This window comes from Anopheles moucheti, chromosome 3 (assembly GCF_943734755.1).
Source record: "Anopheles moucheti chromosome 3, idAnoMoucSN_F20_07, whole genome shotgun sequence".
In the NCBI taxonomy this organism is placed as follows: Eukaryota; Metazoa; Arthropoda; class Insecta; order Diptera; family Culicidae; genus Anopheles; species Anopheles moucheti.
The window spans coordinates 73102629-73121815 of NC_069141.1; the positions used below are offsets into that span (position 1 = coordinate 73102629).

General features: G+C 46.6%; 1 protein-coding gene across 1 annotated transcript in view; it reads right to left on the reverse strand.

Annotated features, from left to right (window-relative positions):
• Positions 1-19187, reverse strand: part of LOC128304092 (dendritic arbor reduction protein 1) — a 104062-nt gene that overhangs the window by 21445 nt on the left and 63430 nt on the right. The window contains exon 5 of the mRNA XM_053041225.1: positions 18226-18285. Within this exon, the coding sequence (XP_052897185.1) occupies positions 18226-18285 (60 nt within the window). The remainder of the gene's footprint in view (positions 1-18225; positions 18286-19187) is intronic.

The following is a 19187-nucleotide window of genomic DNA, read 5'->3' on the forward strand; positions in this document are numbered from 1 at the left end:
TCATACAGAAAAACCATGCAATCGGCATAGTTGCTTCATAAACAAATCAAACGGTCGGCGGGCTGAATTATTCACGGTCAGCATGAACACTTCAGCAGCTATCAGCCAGATCAGCAAGCGATTTGCTGCTTCTTTGCTGGAGGTGGTCAAGCCCGCAATTGCCCGCCTGTCCTTAGTGACTCACGAAGAAGTTTTTTTTTTTTGTTCATTGCTAGCCCCGGACCAGAACCTTTTTTTTTTTCGTTGCCGTTGTTGCTGAGTCGGGCGATTTTGAGCGATTTTCTGCATGTGGAATGTGGTTTTCATTGGGAAGCTCGGGAGCTGTCCGATGATTGTGATCTATTTTTTTGTCTTTGGCTGAAAGTGGGGCTATCGTGATGATCGAATAACTCGTCCTGCATTAGAATTCTTGGACGGCTGGAGGTACTGAGTGGCTTTCAGTACATATCATCATAACTCTCAGAATGCCTTTATGCTGGTGTTGCTTTTCTTTGAGATCTGTTAATGGTTTAAGTAGCACACTCAGCCAATGCCATTTGGAGAGTCGTGATGTAGTTTTCGGAGTACCTCGTACAGCGCTTGGCCAGCGCAAAAAAGGGAGCACCGGCGACTGGCGATTGGGGGCCGTGTGGCAGTAGCAACAATTTATTCGCTCTCATTCATTCAATTATTCAAAGTCCCTTTAGGGATAAGCAGCAGGTATGCCGGGTCGGTTTGCGCCCGTACCGATTGCGCACCGGCCCGATAGCGAACTCTTCGGCACATTCGGTTTTAATTAACTTTTGGCATGTCCCTATTTACCCCGCGCGCAGCACCGCGTCTCGGCCGTGGCCGGTTTCGTTGCACGTTCACGAATCGATATTTATGAACTTGTTGAACGGTCGCATTTAGTGGCGGCGTGTGGCATGCACACCGACCGGGTCACCCTGTTTTTGCGCCAGGAAGCGATCGGTCGAAAATGGACGAAGAGAGTTAGGTGGAGAGAGAGAGAGAGAGAGAGAGAGAAGAAAAACATGACAAACATGGGAACCCAGGGGCCGCAGCGTAGCGAAATATGATTAACTGCATATGTTTAGTGCTGCGTTTGCCCCAGTCCTTCATCTTACTCTCTCTCTCGCTTATTGCTCCGATAACTACACCACGGTGGATTTACGAGTGGTAGTCAATGAAGAAGCGAGAAGGTAACGCAGAAATGACCATGTTGAAGGTGTATATAGCAGACAATAAACCGACACTTGCATGCTGTACCGTCATTCGTCTAGGATCGTCAGGATCCTGGGCTGGCTTTTCAGAAAGGAAAAGCACGCGGCACGCTGCCGGGAGAGAAGGCCGCGTGAAGCTAGCTTTGGAATTTACAACCGCGGACACACACGCGATTTGTTAATGAGAAGCATAGCAATCGATTACCCCGCCGCCGGGACCCGGTAACCCCGGGGGCCCGGAGTAGAAAAGGGGTTTCGTGCGCAATAAATTTCAACTAGGAACTGGCAGATGAAAGGCTCCTCAATGCACTTTTGCTCGTAATGTTTCACGCAGCGAATATTTTATTTTTTGCGTGTTTTACTAGAAAAAAAAAATCCCTCCGCAACAGGCACATGTTTTGCGTCAGCATTCAGGTATGAAGTATGGAACAGAAGAAGAAAAAAAAACGGTCCACACATAAAGAACCTATGAATGGTCGCAATTTGTTGCGCATTAGCGCTGTGTCGGTGCAATAAGCAAAAACTATACAAACAAATTGCAGTTGATTGTAAAATAGCACTATTTGGTGCATGTTGCACATAATCAATTAGAATGTTGACACTCCAAAATTATGTGGACTTAGCATAGCACTGAATTGGTTGATTGTTATAAAAAAAATCCTTGAAGATTGTTAGATATTTGCAATTGGATTTAAATGATAAATTGGCGAACTCCGGCTGCGGCCGTTAGAGATTTCGGTAGAATAATGAGAATTTGGTGAAAACCGAAAAGGATAAGCTTCATCAATTCACCATTTTCCCACGGCCGAACGTTGCGATGTTGCATAAACCGTAGCATAACGAAGCTGACCACCTGTATTTTCTAGCGCGAGAGAACGCGTCGCTAGACCATCGGGCGGTATTAGTAGCTTGACCCCGCGCAAAAGGGAAGAAACCAAAAGTGAAACCAACGACTTGATAAATGTACACCACTCGATAAGCATCGCCGATCGTCGAGCCGTTCATTTTGGTTTTTTGCTTTGCTTTTCTCCTACCCATACACCCAAGCTATCCAAAGGGTGTGCAAACTGCGCTAAGTAGCGCTAGCGGAAATCCACCCGTACCGAGCGAAGGGAAAGGATCGCTGCAGAGGTAGAGAAGAGAAAAAAAGCTCCAAAGCTAGCTTAAAACACCCCCACAGTTTATTTCGGTCACCTCCGGTGCCACTTGGTACCGCGATTTCCCCTCAACTCCTCCTCGCTCCCCTCAACACTCCTCCTCCTTGCTGGAGTGGTAGAATCCGTAGTGAGACCGATTTATTAGTAATTTTGATTTATAAACACCGCTAACGGGGCGAACGGGTGAGCTCTACACGGACAGCGAACGAAACCTCGTTTGTTTGTTCCCGTCTAGTGGTTGCTTGATATCGGACACTTCAGATCCACTCGGCACTCTCTGCATGTGTAAACGCAAGAGCACTAGACATGTCATTTTGTCACTTTACAGCTCCTCCAGCACAATCCGAACAACGTTCGGTGCAGTGACGGTGAAAAAGGTTGTACTATTTGGAGACTACCCTTTTGCCGTCCATTTTTTGCTAGTGGAGAATCCAGCGAATGGAGTAGTGTGGATGTGATGGAGGTGGGCCGCAAATATCGTAGCGTCGATAGAGCCTTGGGGCGGAAAAACGGATTACGACCCGCCACAATGCAACAAGCAGCACGATGGCAAATCTAACTATCTTTGACCGTTGTCCCTCCGAAAAAAAAAACAAAGAATCAACAGATAAAAAAAGGTTTGGAAAATATTACAAAAATCAACATCCTCCAAAAACACGGCTGATAGTTGGCAGCACTGTTTAGCAATGGGGCTTTTTTGTTTAGGGGACCCCCAGACGCCGGGTTCGCTCAGCTACAGCGAACGCGTAACGCGTGGAGTGGAAATGCAAAGTCAAACAGACACGTTTCGTTTGTTAAGTTTTGAAATTGCTTAAGTCAACCGTACGGTTTGTCCAAAAGTTTTCGGTGTTTTTGATTTTCACCTTTGCGCTAGCGCCAGCCGTTGTGCAGTGTATATTAAGCGCCGATAGGTTTGGCAAACAAGGCACCAAGTGTGATGTTTTTCATTTACTAAAAAAATAGTTAAAAGTATGTTTTAAATAGATTATGTACTAAAAAGGCCATATTTAACCTGTTTGGTGATAGAAATTTCCCATTTAGAAAGCAATAACATACAAAATAGATCACAAAACTGGTTTTATTGAGTTATGAGCTTAAACGTGGGTTGGTGTTGTCTACATCAGCCGCCCATCGGTTCGATCGGTTTTTACCCGAGCATAACTATGATGCGAACTCGAAAACTACTGGAATTAATAATAATAGAAAACTGATGGACAAATGCGACAAGGCTGCGAATGGAAGAAAAATTAATGCGCGACACTAGCGCGACACCGGTTACGTGCGAGCGAGCCGAGCGAGTCGATGTACCGAGCGCGCTATGAAGTTGTTAAATTTCTCACGCTCGTCGCCTGACGCTTGTTCGAGAACAACAACACTCGTTGAAGTCACTTGAAACCGTGTCGCCCAGCGCGACGCGACAGCGACGCTGCTGCTGAAGTAGCAATGCCACCGCACACCGAAACGGGTGGCCGGGATCCGAAACGAAAGAAAAAAGAAGTTCATCATTCATCAGTCAAAACGGACTGGAAAGGTACAAAAGGGTATTTTACGGGAGGGCTTTTATTCTTCTCGGTAGCGTTAGCGTTTAGCTACCGAATTGTTTCAGCCGTGCAACAGACGGTGCGAAATGTAGGACAGCAGTGCCTTCGGTTGCGATGCGATCGCAGCACTCCGAAACACCAAACAACGAACCGGAGAGCCTTGTTTTCAGACGAGTGTGAACTCCTTCGTGTGAGGTTTTTCTGTGGCCGCGTTTGTAATGAGCCCCAAAACGTTGAAACAACACTGCGCGGTAGTCTTTCAGCGCCGATCGATCGTGAAAGCGATCCAACCCATTCGGAAAGATTCAATCAACACGAAAAACTGATCGATTTGACCTCGGTCTCTGGTAGGAAGGAAGCAACTTTAGCGTTAATTTCTGCGGTGCCAAGCTCAGTGTACGGTAAGCGTCCATATATGGTTGGGTTTTGTGGCGGGACGATGATTTATGTTGCCGTGCGGTTGCTGCCAGGAAGCAGCGTTTTGCCATCGGCGAGGTTAAATATCCTTTTATTCTAAATTATTGAAGAAAGGTGACACTGAACGGTCGGCAAGGGTGGTAAATTAACGAAACTAATGATTTCGTGAGGTCATATGTCAAAAAGCGGTGCGTGTATGGTACATGAAAGCTGGCTTAAGTCGGGAGAGGCAGTGGCATCGACTGGTCAAGACCAACTGCTTTTACAGATTTAGTAAAGCGCCGGGTCGTGAATTTTATCAAAAATTGTTAACAAATGGGAAAACCCCTTTTATTTTGTGTTTGAGAGGGCAGAAAACTTAAATAACGTTAACCACTTATAGAATACAGCTAAGGTCCCCTTAAGAGGGACATAAATTTTCAACCACAACCAATTTGCCAATACAACTATATCAAACCCAGCAGGGTGTTGCTAAATTGTACCGCAAGAATGGTACGAAAGAAAATCCTATCGGAGCTTCCTCTTTCTCACCTCTCCGATTTGTCCAGTTCGACGACACGGCTCCACTCCACAGCTTCCACGGTCGCTAATCAGAAGTTGTGATATCGAAAGTTTGGCGTGCGGTCAAAACAACCGTCACCCGTCTTGTGGCGTGGTGGCGATAAATGGATTCAGAAGCGTTAAATAATAGATATGAGCCGCGCTTCACGCTTATCATGCCGCGCCGGACAGGTTGCGGCTAGGGAAATGGCGAGCAGGCTCCGGACGGGTTGAGCTGTGGCATAAAACGAGTAAAACGGTTCGGATTCTTGCCGTGGGGTGGCGCGACGGGGTGAACCTCGGTCGGACACGCATCCTCCCTCGGCCTCGGCCGCCATCGTTTCGCTTTAACCTCTCACGGTGTAGAAAACGCGACCGTATGAGCATACTTTAAATGACTATAAATATGACATAATTTACGGTTATGGGTTCTTATTGAATTTTCTTCATCGCCTTTCATCTGCGCGTCTCCGCGGTACTTCTGGCAGTGCTGCCAGCGTTCCAAAGCGGTGGTTCATTCACGATACGGTCGAACCTTTTGCAGCAAGTGCGTGTCCGTGAGGTATCACAGAGTGTGTCTGTATCTACCTGTGAACAGCTTCTTCCAATAAGGAGAAGGAATCTACTTAACTAGATTTTTTGTTTTCTTCGCTCAGACACCTCAAACATTCGAAACATTCGGGGCATCGCGTCGGTCAGTTTATGAGTAATAAAAAATTTAATTTATGCCTCGATAAGTTTGGATTTCTTCCTCCGCTCTCGGTGCTGCCGCGGGCGGATATCATGTCCAGGTGACGCTGATGACGATTTCCGCTGCCAGATGACGAGATCTGAAGCGATCTGATTGGGAGTGGAGGAAGGCGCGATTAGAGGCGCGAATGGAATGTACCGGATGGGGGGGGGACAGATTATACCGCGCACAGATGGAGTCCCGGATCGTTTGCTAGTGCCTGGCCCCAAAGGGTCGTGGCAAAATCTGACCTCCAACCAGCAGGGATCGGGGTTGTTTTTATGGGCTGGCAAAAATCTGTTCGCCTAAGCATTTATCTATTTCTGAACGCGGTAAAATGGTGATGAGTAAGCGAGTCGTTTCCATTTCAATTCCCTTAAAGTCACGCACCGTAAACCAGCGAGCCATTTGCTTCGAAGTCGATAAACTGTCACTATCGCCGCGGTTGACATAAAGATGTGAATTCATTCGCTTGCAGTGCTGATTCGAGCCGTGAATGTGTCAGCTTCCAAAGTGGCGTGGTCGCGTACAATCGGAAATGTGCTCGATTAAGGGAACAATGTATGCAATCGGTTTGCGGTCGTAAAGATAATGTCCATAATGTTTTCGCTGGTGGGCCGCACAACTGACACATTACAAACGGTGCAGCATCATGCCGGGGTAATTATGCTGCATGATGTTTCATTTCTAATTTTCCATTCCGTACCCGATTGACCCAATAACCACAGGGAATAGATGCGGAAACGAAGACGCCGCATTGAGCCGCTGATCATCTGCAGGCGATCTATGCAGGTGGGTTGATGCGGTTTGTGGCACGCTATATACGTGCCAGCCCGCTCGAACCGGTACCGGTAAATAATAAATTAGTCAATCGTTTGGCAAAGTGGGAATAGTAATGCAAAATGGTTAAATTGTACGGAGCTGCAAATGGTATGAATCATCCATTGAGCGGGCTTCGCAGCTTCGCACGATGTCACTGCCGGGCGGGGAAGACTCCGTTTGGTCGCGTTTTGTGGGCACCGGGGGAACATTCATCATCAATCTTTTTGCGATCGCGTAAATCTTCTTGATTTCATCACCGGCACTGTCGCGCACGGCGTAGAGGGCGACGTGCCCCCTCCCCACCGGGGCATATCCGGGGGCGGTCAGGCCAAGTATCGCGTACCGATCAGAACTGTCAACTGTCGTTGCATGATTTGGCGAGGCCCTGCGACCGTACCACGTACCAGACCAGCCTGCGTCCCTTAATAGCACAAACAAGCGCAAAACCGACGCGAGACGCGAGTAAACGCAGTAAACCGTCGAAAGCGACGCGAAATCATCCGCCACAATCACAGATACTGTGCACCGATGAATTGTAGTGGCTAGCACCCGCTTGATGGAAGGCATACAAAACACCTCTTCTGCTCCACTCAATTTCCGTACACAAAACCGGGCGAATAATTGCCTGCCGGGTGTTGCTGTAGCGGAGCATTAGTCTTGCAGTAGTTTCGCGTGGAATCATGCACACAAGCATCGGTGTCGGTGTTCGGAAATTGAAACACCCACGCGCTGCTAATCAGACAGATCATTTTTAATCCATTTCCACCGTACCACACCGTACCGTTGGCCCGGCCGGTCGTCGTCAAATCTCGCGTCATGTCTAGCCGTTGGGTGATACTGGCTGCTGGATGGTGCTAGGTGGCTAGATCATTAGTAACGCTTGTTGTCGTCATTGTCGCCAACAGCAACGACTGTTTGAGGTGTACTTAGAAGATGTAGATATTGAACAGGATGTCTATCTCCTTTGCCCATTCGAGATCCTCGTGCGCTGGTACTTCGTTAGAGTATGACAGTTTGTGGTTTATCTATGCGATGGCATCTTGATTTTTACTAAGTTGGTTCGATCGTAAAATTTCGTTGCTTTGTGTGTCCCTTAAGGTTTTTATATTCGTTTTACTAAATGCATTAGGTGGGGAATTTCTTCTGCAACTGTAGCTTTGATCGGTCACTTAATCCCAGACAGCTAACAACTCCTTAAGTAGATAGTATAAACTGAGCTGTAGTTTAGTGTGCTATAATAGTTGAATTATAGCAAATGAATTATAGGAATGAACTACAAGGCTAGTGAACACTCAAGAAGTCCAATAAAAATTACAAGCATCAAAACAGCTAAAAGTTGCCCAATCTCAACAATGTATTAATACCAAATTGTTTTTTAATCAATGTTGATCGATTATCTCGTATCTCGGTCGTTAAAAATTGGCAGGACAGGTGCAATGCGGCATTGGTAAACCTCGAAAAGAGATCTCAATTCTGACACCACCGAAAACCCTCTACCGAACCGGCCCCGTTCTCCCCGCTGCGAGTTCGTGAAGCATCGCAATGGAGAGATAACAAGATCACGCGCATCGCACCAGCATTGGACAACATAAATTTTGAGCCAATTATCGTGTCCCCGGTCCCTCCCCCCCAAGGCAAGGGGGGAGGGACATCTTCCATATATGTAGTGCAGTACGAGAGCAACATAAAAATCTCGTTATTTCGGTGGGTATTAAGTTTCAAAACATTAAATAAATTACCACCTCGTCCCCATCGTTGGCGGGCATTCTTCGTCGCCTTTTTGTTTTTTTTTCTGGGGACACCGGGACACCAAAGGGAAGTGCGTGTCTTTGGTGACACTTTGGTGGTTTTTTTGGGGGATGTTTGGAACAAAGGTTTGAAGCGGGAAAAAGCAGTCATCGTTACACCGGCACAATTCGAACATGTTGCAATTATGGATCGACTGAGAAAAGCCGAACGTGTAGAAAATGGTTGGTCGGTGCTGGTCAGGACACATGCATCAGCGGATCGTTTAATATGTAGCATCCAGCATCTTCAGCCGCATGGTGTAAATGGAAACTTGACGTGGATGCGTTTTCCTGTACCTGCAGCAGTACCTCGCCCTGGCGGAAATTCCTCCCCCCATCTTGCTTTGGAGCTTTTCGTGAATGAAGATGAAACCAGTTTTGAAGCGCAATGCAAAGATTAAAGGCAGACTCTCTTTCCCTTTTGCACCCTAGGATTCTTCTCTCCGTTTGTCACCGGCTCTTCTATCACGGCTACAATTCACCAACGACACCAGCGCCTGATTCGGGCAGTCTTTCACCTTCCAGTGGCACCCCAAAACATGACGAAAAAAGAAGGAAATCTTCGGGGTTTTGAACGCAAGGGGTGGCCGGAACGCGATGGCCGGGTGGTGGTGAATGACCACCAAAATAAAAATAAAATAAAACACAGCTCCACCATGCTCTGAAACATGCCGCACCGGACAGACAGGTATGCAAAGTCGAGGAAGACAACGCACCATGCCGAAGCGAAAGGGAAGGAAAGGAGAAAGAGGGCGCTAGTGGTGGGGAGTTGATGAAATCCCCCACAAACGAGTCTCGAACGATTGGAATGGGTCGGATGATGGAACGAGTCAACTGATAAGTGCTGTGATGCTGAGAGCCTGCTGGGTGGGAGCTGCTCAAGCAGATCGATCTTGGTGGTTCCGAGGAAAAAGGGTAAAACGAAGGGTCGGCATAGGGGATGAAAGAGATAAGGAAGGGGATGGCACTACCCAGCTGGTCCTTCTGGTCTGGCGGCATACAACACAACGGCGATCCCCCGGGTGAGCCCCGGGTGTGTAACCGGTGAAGCAGGAAATGTTGTACAAATTCATTCATTTATTCCATTCATTAAATCTTCGCTGAGCTTTTTCGCTCGTTCCGTTTTCTGTTCGTTGTCGTTTTTACACTTTTTTTCGTACTTTATTCTCTTGTTCTTTTCCTTCCCTTTTCTACTTCTTTGCTTTATTGTTCGAGATCTCTTTTTTCTGTATAATTTGCTCTCTGTTTCACCATTTTTCTCTCTTTCTTTCTCCACATTTATTTATCTTTCTTGTATCTTCTGCTTAAAGCTTGCATGTTTGCATTTTCTATTTCTTCCACGATTCCACGACGCTTATTGATTCGCCGTTGCGAAGTGTTTCGCTGTGCTGTGTGTATACCTTTTCCTTTCAGCTGCCTTGAGCCGTATTCGAGATTTGCTCATTCTTGGTTTCGGCCGGCTTCCGGCACAAGGGTCGAGTTGGCGAGCGTGAGCGTGGCCACTTGAACGGCTCTCTCGTGGTTCTGCTTTATCGCTTCGCTAAGAGATGCGTCCACGGGGCGTACGGGATTTATTTATTGTGCGATATTCGGTGATCTACGGTTGACATCGTGACCCCTAAAAGCGTGTTGAACATGCTCGACGCCGGGCTCATCCGAAAGGACAAGGCGAAAAGCAAGCGTATTGTGGCATCGGGGCGTGTCAAGTGGCTGGAGGGTTTGTTGTTTTTTTTCTGCTGTTGTTTTATTATTTTTATTATTATCGTTATTATTATTATTATTTTACACCCCGTCCGCGGCTCCATCGGATCGGAGATCTGGCCGTTGGCGAATGATGAGCGTATGCGATGGGTTTAACATTTATTTGATTAAGCGCCCGTTCGGAATCGGCACGAGATTGGTGGTGAGATAGTGATATGTGAAATTTATGAACCCATATCAATTTAAGCATTACCAGCTGTTTTATGCAGCGTGTAAGAATGCTTTTAGCCGGGTCAATTACTTTCCACACCAAGATGGCAAAAAAGCGAGCTAAAATCGTGCCTGGTGGATGAGTGTTGTACACCTGTATCAGAAGGAATTGGACACGTGCTACACAGAATAAATGCAATTAAGGACATTTTCTACTGAGTTAGATAAATTTAGCATCAAACGTTTATTTTAACAAAAAAATCTGAATGTTAAACATATCAATTCTTGATAATTTCCCATTTCTACCAAAGCAAATAATGTTCCGAACTTGTAAGGAATTGTAAGTACTGAGAGAAATTACTCAACAATTTCGCTCGACACTGACACTTTGACTCGGTTTTGGGCATAAGTGAGGGTGAGGGTGCACATTTTTGTGGTCCTTGAAATGTTTCCTTTAGCGCCTCCATATTGAATGCTCGGAACACCGCTTGACTCGGAACTGTAAACTCCACCGGAGTCATTGATGGCTTGAGCCATCATAAGTGCAAACAAAACTCACCAAAGTCCGATGCCGCGATCGAAAGCAGATCAAAACCCCAAATCCCCGAACGCGTGGGCCGTGGGAGAATGCCAGCGATAGAAAGAAGTTTTTTTGTTTTGTTTTTTGTCTCTTCACTCCAAGCCACGGGAACAAATTGGCTCCGGGCAGTGCACTCGATAAACTGCCCGTGAAGGAGGTCTACGAATCGCGACAAAGCGGCTTAAGAAATGCGACCCTAAGCTGAGCACCCCCCAAAATGGGGGACGGGGTGGCCCTGCTCGAAGCGTAAAAGGTGCGTAACTCGAAATAGCTCAATAATCCAGCACCAATCGATCTGGTCGCGATTGAAGCTGAACCGAAAGCTTCCAGGGTACCGCGCGTACGATGCGAGAGCGAAAATCCAATATAAATTATCGATTTCACACCTTATTGACATGAACGAGCTTTTTGTTATAGGGGTTATTTTGTTTTTTTCCCCCTTTCGCGATGCGACCGCTAAACTTTGGGCACTCGAAATTTAAAGCGTGTGTTGCGATCAAGAGGTATTAGGGTGGCTTTAGGGCCAACGGAAAATGCCACCATTTTATTGTGACAATCTTGTTCAACCGCGCACAAACGGCACTCGTCGATGCGTTTGAAGTTGATTGTTGTAGTTCGAAAAGCTCAGTGCGTGCGGGGAGAAAGTAGAGCCAGTTTCAAGTGTAACTACATCGGATTAACGATGACAATACGGCTACGGTCGTCTGTGTCGGTTGGTGTGCTGTGAAAACTGCACAAAGAGTGCAGCAGAATAATTTTAGTACATCAATTCACTAGCGGATTGGATGAATTTGCACATAATTTACGATGCATTTACCGACCGAGACCTTTGGGTCGCGGGTGGCTTTCCGTTACACAATTATTACACAATTTATTGCAAATCGGGCAAAAATTTTAACGATCAAAACGATCAGCTGCAAACGGGAAAGACGCATAGAAAGCTAGTAGGGGAGCAAAGCCGTGGAAAAATTCCAAATAATAGACTATCAAAAGACGTTGTAAACGAAACAACCACAACAACGAAAAAAAGAAACAGAAAAAAACAACACCAACGGAACAGATGAAACACAGCCCCTTTATTCGGAGTGCCCCGGGGAGGAGAACGCATCGTAAAGTTTTATGGGGTGGCTTATGAGGTTGAAGTTCTGAGGAGAGAAAAAAAGAAACACCCGAATGGTGAAGGCATTTTTACTAACACGGATCATCGATACTGCTGCATAGAGCCCTAAGCTGCGTGCGTAAATTGATATATAATAATAAAATTGTTTTTATCGGGTCTCTGGTTTGATTTCGCCCCGCAGCATCACCGCGACGGTTTATATGAACGCATTGTGTGAGGCGTAACAGCCGTGTAGCGAAAATGCTACGAGGAGGCGTGCATGGGATTAAAACATTTTATTGTCTTCGCTAGGTGTCGTTGATCGAAGGTTAAGGATCAACAACGTTTGAAGCGGAATGGCAATCGAATTCTCGCCGCATGTTAGGCGTCCGGTACGGGTGGGTGCTTTTGGTGCTTCGGAGGGTGCTCACGTTCTCCGAAAGTAGTGTAAAATGGTGCTACTTCGGTAATTGAATATTCAAGCGTTCGCCGGCCGTGTATTATGTTGCAGTTGATATGCAGATGAGCGATGGCATAAATCATCATCCAAAGGTGCGCAAGTCAAGCGCTACAAATTAAGGGCCTCACCGTATCTGGAGGGGGGGTAACATTTTTACGACACATGCGACACAACCGAGCACACAGTGTGGCCACCCAATGATAGATGACACTGGATGCATGGCTTCGCAGTTTAAATAAAAAAAAAAACATATGAAATCTCTCTACACTATGGCATTTTGTACCATTTAAACCACGTTCATTAATATTTAAAAAGCCACCATTATCGCACCGGTCGATATGACAGTCCTGTGCTTTTATCTTTTCATTTTGCGCTCCAACACTCATTGACCCATATATTTTTTTCGTTAAACACGCCAATCCAAAAACGCATTACCGCAATATGAAACATTTCCGAAACGTTTTGCGGGATGAAATAAAAATGGCAAAAATCACAGCCAGCCGCGTATCGAACCGTGTCGAAAGCGATCCCAATTGTGGCTACTCACCACTTCCCCCCGGGGGCAAGATATCATTATTGCCCCCTTGTGCCAATTTTATGGCCCATATTCACTTTTACCGACCGAGAGAGTGAGCAAAACTGAAAAAGAAAAGCAACACACTGGAACTTCATTAACCGTGTATCTCCGATCTGCCGAGTATCCCTTTTTATCGCCATTCTTACGTTTGCCATGATCACCAACCACTAAGCCTGGTGGTGGGTTCGCAATTCTTTTGCTAAATGTTTTTTGTCCACTTGTGGAACTTTTGGGTTATTGTTTTTTTTCTTTTTCATTTCATTTTTTTTGTTTCGTCCCATTTCTGGGGACCTGCCAAGTGAACGGCATGCAAAGTATTTGACGACTAATTAAAGGTTGCTTTATTATTATTTTTATAACTGCCCGGAGGTGCATGTTTGACGCGTTTGGCCTCTCAATCCGCGACCGGGTAAAGGGAAGGCTGAAGGATACAGCCAGTTGTGGTTGTGGAGCAGACGTTTTGGGGACTGCTCCATAGGTCACCCCGAAATTTTGCCCTAATTGATCGAGTCCGCGTTTAAACTTAACACCCAAAAACCGAACACCGAGCCGGTAGCGTTTGGATGGGCGATTTAATCTCGGCAAAAGGAATTGGCAACATAGCCGGCAGCAACAACGGGGAGCGATGGTTGGTGTTCCATCCCTACCCAACGGGCTAATCGCGCCAACTCCGCTCCAAGGGTGTGCGGAACTCTCGAATGACCGAGATCGCGATAATGGCGTCAAATCTTGACACCTATCGGGATTTCGTGGGTTTGTCTTTTTTTTTTGGTTGTTGTGGGCTCTGTTTCAAGACGCGTTAGAATCAGGCTCAAGAGCCCGGAAAGCAACGCTTGACGCGGTGTGCATCGGCCATTGGTTGGCTTTTTTTTTTTTAAAAAAAAGCGATCGTCGTTGATTGTAAGAAACGCGCGTTCGATGGGTGAAGGTGTTTCGCAGCCGGGGACAGGTATGATACTTATGGTCCCGGCTTCTTGTCCGGCTGCCGGTGTTGCTTACCGACGCACGGTATCTCATCGCAACCGGGGAGACAGAATGCCTCCGGACAGCACGCGGCAGCGATCAATCATAATTCTTTAAGTACAGCCCTGAGTGTTTAGAGGCTGGCTGGTGCCTCCGGGGCCAAAAGCGAGTCAGGTATTTGAGGCACCTTTCGCTTCCAAAATCACTTAAACATCGCCCCGGTGCCGTGAGACGCAACCATACCTGGCACCGCAAGCTTACTGAGCACGAAGACTTCTGTGCGATCGGTGGCGACCCTTTGCTTTCTTCCCCTAACGTCAAGCGTTCTAAAAACGGGTGGGAGCTGTGAGGAAAAGCAATAGCCGACTGGGAGAAGTGGAATTCGAGCAGAATGAGCCCGGTGTGAACTATTCAAACTGAAAACACGTAGCAAACCGATATCGAACGGCTATTCCTCGGTTACGCAAATCGTGGCGGAGATATGCTGAGGGAAAGAAAAACGGGACAGAGCGCTATGCGATGAATGGGTCGCCACCACGGCCACCCGTCGCTCGGGTGTCGCTCGCGCGCAGGCTTGAGGGCAAGGATATGGATCTTGGCGTGTCTGTTTGGGGAAAGGGAATAAAGCTGTGTTGTGACACGAAGGTACGCTAAAACCTGTAGGCTCCTTATAAATGGATGTGTTTGCTGCCCCAATCCAACTTCCTCGCCCTAGGTGATCCTAGATCGGCCAGATTAGGATTTAAAGTTTTTGGGGGATTTTACTCACTTTACTCGAGACACCGAGAATTAGAACCTGGAGTGATCACGGTACCGTGCATTGTGTGCTATCAGATTTACATTTTGTTTGACTTTTTTTGTTGCTTATCGACACCGCGTTTATAAGAGAGTCCATTAATCTTGCCACTGCAATCGATTGCAGAGTGGGGAAAAAAAGACAGTGTTTGTGCAGTGCGAAGGATTGTTGCGGTTGAATTCCTTCCCGCTCCATCGCTCCGGTCGGTACACATACGCGTAGTAATACGATCACAGACACGGTCGTGAGTAATGGCAGCGAGCTAAAACAGTGGAGAATAATCGCTATGGGGGCTCTGTGGCATACAGCCTCATACGAGGTGGCGACACGATAAGAACGTATATGTTGGGGCCGGTGTTGGGCACCCCAACCCCCCAACAGGGAGGTTAAAAAGTGTGGCAAATTTGCGTAGTTACACCGCGCGTAGTAGCGTCGATCGAAATGGCGACCTGCACTGGGGACGGTTGGTGGACGGGCCGGGCCGGTGCGGTACCTTCGAATTCAGTTCCGCATTCGCGCGGAATGGTTAGAAAGGGGTAGATCACTCGGATCGGTTTCCAATCGGGTCGGGTGCGTGTAATGGTCGCCACCGTTCGATTGTTGGTCGCCGGAATGGTACGGTTGGTCGGCGCGGACGGTGAATTAATTATTGGAAACACTAAATAAATGTTCGCCACACCGATCGCAGATAGATCACGATGGATCGCGTTCGTGCGATAGAAGGTGCTGCTGGAGGTTAGAGTTAGACAAAATGGATTGTTTTTTTTTCTCTTTATTTTGGAATAAGCGGATAAGTGTCCAAAGTGGGCCCCAAACTGTATCGATTGTTATCTAAACGGGAGTTGTAAAGTAAGCAAGGTGTTGTGTAAGGTTATATATCTGCGGTACCGCATCAGGTAATTAAACGTACGAACGCATATTTAAAGAGCTGTTTGACACATTTTGCTAAAAAAGAGCTTTTAATCAAAAGAAAAGGACACTGGAAATAATACGTAATAGGCAATTGGATTGATTTGTGCGAATTATTTCCTTGAAGTTCAGAAAGATTTTAAAACATTGAAGTAATGTTAGTTAAACATGTATTTCAATCATTTCAAGACATAAAAAATTAACTATTTCAAAACATTAAAGATCTTCAAGAAACTCCCAGAAATTGGGATCCGGTCCTCGCACAATAAGACTACGTGGTAAAATAAGTCGAGATATGACCTGGGCATTCTATCGAAGAAAGAACCTCCAAGGAGTATTCAAGAATCTTGATGAACCTTTAACTTCCTTGTGTTAAAATTTCCTCATTTGAGTAGTCCGAAACTCCATCGATCTTGGGATAAAGATCAACACCGACAACAACATTAAGGTTGTGATACGCGCTGGGTTCAAATTTCCCTCCTCAAAACACCTGTTGCGACGAGCGAAACTGAGATTATATAGAACTTATATAGCTCCAGTTCTCAAATACGTCACTGACACATGGGCTTTATCCAACACTGATAAACCCCTATTACATTGATCAGCTCTACGAGCTGTACGGTCATGTCATGAGAATGACTCCGGACGCCCCTGCCCGTAAAGGCTCTTTAGGGTCGTCCAACAAAAAACAAAGAAGACGTGGAAGGCTCCTTGGATTGGAAGACGAGGGCGCTTGTTCGTTAATGGTTCGCTCCAGCAGGCCATGACCATGCGTTGCGGTTGAACCGCCTTCTAAATAAGCAATAATTTGATAGAACAGTGCGCTACAATCTCCAAGACAAAAATCCTCCAACAACCTCCAAGAAGAACCATTTAGTTGTTCAAGAAATCAAAAAGCGTCTAATAATTAAGTTACCAAGGGAAACCCTACATATTTTATTAATGCACAGCCCATCCCGGTTCCAAATTTCAAGACTGATGAAAGACATATTTTATTAAGCAGTAAATTAAAAAAGAGACATCTCATTCTTTGCAGTTAAAATATGCCCTCTTGTCAACGTGTAACGGAATTTCAGACGAGAGCGGGAGAAAAAAAAACGGCATGTTTTTGTATGCCAACATCTCCGGCATCAGAACTGGGGCTGTAAAACAAATGGTTTGAGTCGATTGTTCGCTAGCTGCCTTTCAAAATTAATGCCGTGTGATATATCTCCACCGATCAATCTTCCTCGCGCATCGAACACACATCCCGGGATACCAGCAAGAAGCAGCTAGAGAAGCATGTGTACTCTCCGTTTGCACGGATGATTACGTTACGTGGCGGAATTTCGTCCAATTGCATTAATGCTTTTTTTTTTATTTCCCACTGCTTCTCTCCTTTTTCTCCAAAACATCTCAATCATGTAAGGGTACGGTGTTGCTGGCGCAGATACTGCTACCGCCGGTGGTGAAAACTTGCTCCAACACCGTTTAGGACACTGCCGGTAGCCGGCAGGAATGATGGAATCTGCCTCATTTTGTTCGTATTTCTCTACATCTCTCTTATCACACGGGCACGGGAGGGCTTACAATACCTTTCCGTTTTGCTTTTTGTCGATCGGAAGGATTTCTCTTTCCTTGCCCGGCACCTTTCCCCGCTTTCCCCGTTCCCATTTGTCCACCGTACACGCACCATCGTTCTGACCATTTTCCAATGCCAATAGCTGTCAAAACCTTCCGCTGCTACCGTCAATCATTTGCACAGCTCATCGAAGATAGCACCGATGAAGGCATTTCTTTCTGCGTATCACGAACGGCTCTGGCAGCGGGAACCGCGCGGTCGCGAAACTAAAAGGGCCCATTTCGGACAGGACCATTTCGGCCCCACAAAAAACAAGCGGCCGCCCCACGGTCAAAGCGAGCGTGTGAAGCGAGCGAGTGAAAGACTGCTTTTATTCTTTTGTTACCGCGCACCGTCCGGGCTGGGCCGTTTACGCCAGGGCCCCACCGCTACAATGGGAAGAATATATACCCCCGGTGCCGAACAATTGCGAATGACTTTCACTTGACAGACGAAATCGAAAATTTCCGAGACAGCGACGGACAGGCGATCCGGGTTGCGCGATTGATGGAGGAAAGTTGCACGGATCTACGTTCGGGGGGTTTGCGTTCGTCAGAATCACGCAACATGCGAGAGACCGGTAAACAATTCGTTTCCTGACGGGTACAAACCACCCAGCCGCAACAACCGTTCGGGACCCCGCTTCACAATCGTGAGCGGGTGCGAAAAGTGCCGATGCGTTTCGCAAGGAAATGGTTTCGTGCCAGACCTATTTTGGGGTGGCCGAAATCGTTGTTTTTGGGATGATTTCGGGGGAATGCAGTGTTTCGCAATGTGCTGCAGGCAATCAGGGAAAGAGATTTTTAAATTCGAATCTTTTTAAAAGATCGATTCCATCATAAAGAAGAATGATCGCGGAAGAGCTGGGAATGGAAAGGACAAGTGGCTCCCGAGAAACTGCGACGAGGATCGATAGTAAAATATTTTTAATATAAAGAAATAATTTTAATTTGAATAAATTATCCAGATGTAACGTGTAAACTATGTAATAGATCGATCGAAACAACTATTCCCACACAGATTTGCCCTCTATTCAATCGCATTTCTACCCCGAAATGGGGCATGTAATGCACATCGAGCTATTCGAAACTTTTCCGGCACCGTCACCGTTGGCATTAATTTAATTTTACTTACCGGTATGAATTCGTTGATGGGCCTTTAGATGCGAGCTTTTGGTGTACACCTTTGTGCAACCTGGAAGTAAAACACAGTGCGGAAAGAAAATAGAATTAAAACACGACCGGTTGGAATTAATGTGTAGGAAAATTGGCACTAAGTGATTGCAAACGATGCGCTAAGTGGTAGCCTGAAAACGTTCGACTACAACGCCGCGCACGGCGACGAACCCGACGACGATGGTGCTTGCCTCCAGCTGGGAAAGCATTCAACCACTGTGTACACGACCGTTTTCGCCGATCGGGTGTTTTGGGGTGGACCCTTTTTGGAGGAGGGAAAGTACGCCCGGTAGGGTTTTGCTGCTGTGCCGTGTTTTATTATGATGAATGACAAATAACGTTCCAATGCCGCGTACGGGGCTGTGGCATTCGTTCGGTCGGGTCGGGATGGGAGTTAATTAAAATTATAACTTTAATTACATCGCCCATAAAGCCAGTGGCCACGCACCGCGCTGGGAGTACTCATTTGGTACAGTTCGAGCGGATCCATTGCAGATGAAATCGGATGGTTCGGTCGTGCGCGATTTTCGGTACGGCAGCCGCGATCGTAAAGTCGCGCACTGGCAACAGTTTAAATGTCAAAGTCGTTGCATACGAACGTGCCAGTGTCAGATCGTGAACGCAATAGACGGATGGCCACGATGACGACGTCAACATGTTTGAAACCCTGTGCAGGGCAGTTTGTTTTTTTTTAACAGAACAACTCGATTGTGATCCACCGCCGTGCACTGCAAGTGAGATTGTGCGATTCCGGAGCAGGTGGCCAGAATGCTCTATGCGCGACGGCTCAACGACTTAATTATTCGTTTCACGGTTCAACATTAAATGGTTCAGCGATAGCTAGCAGCCGATAAACGGCATTATGCCAGTCCGTGGAGCTCGTTTGGCGAACTGTGCGAAACATCTGGTCATCTAAGATTT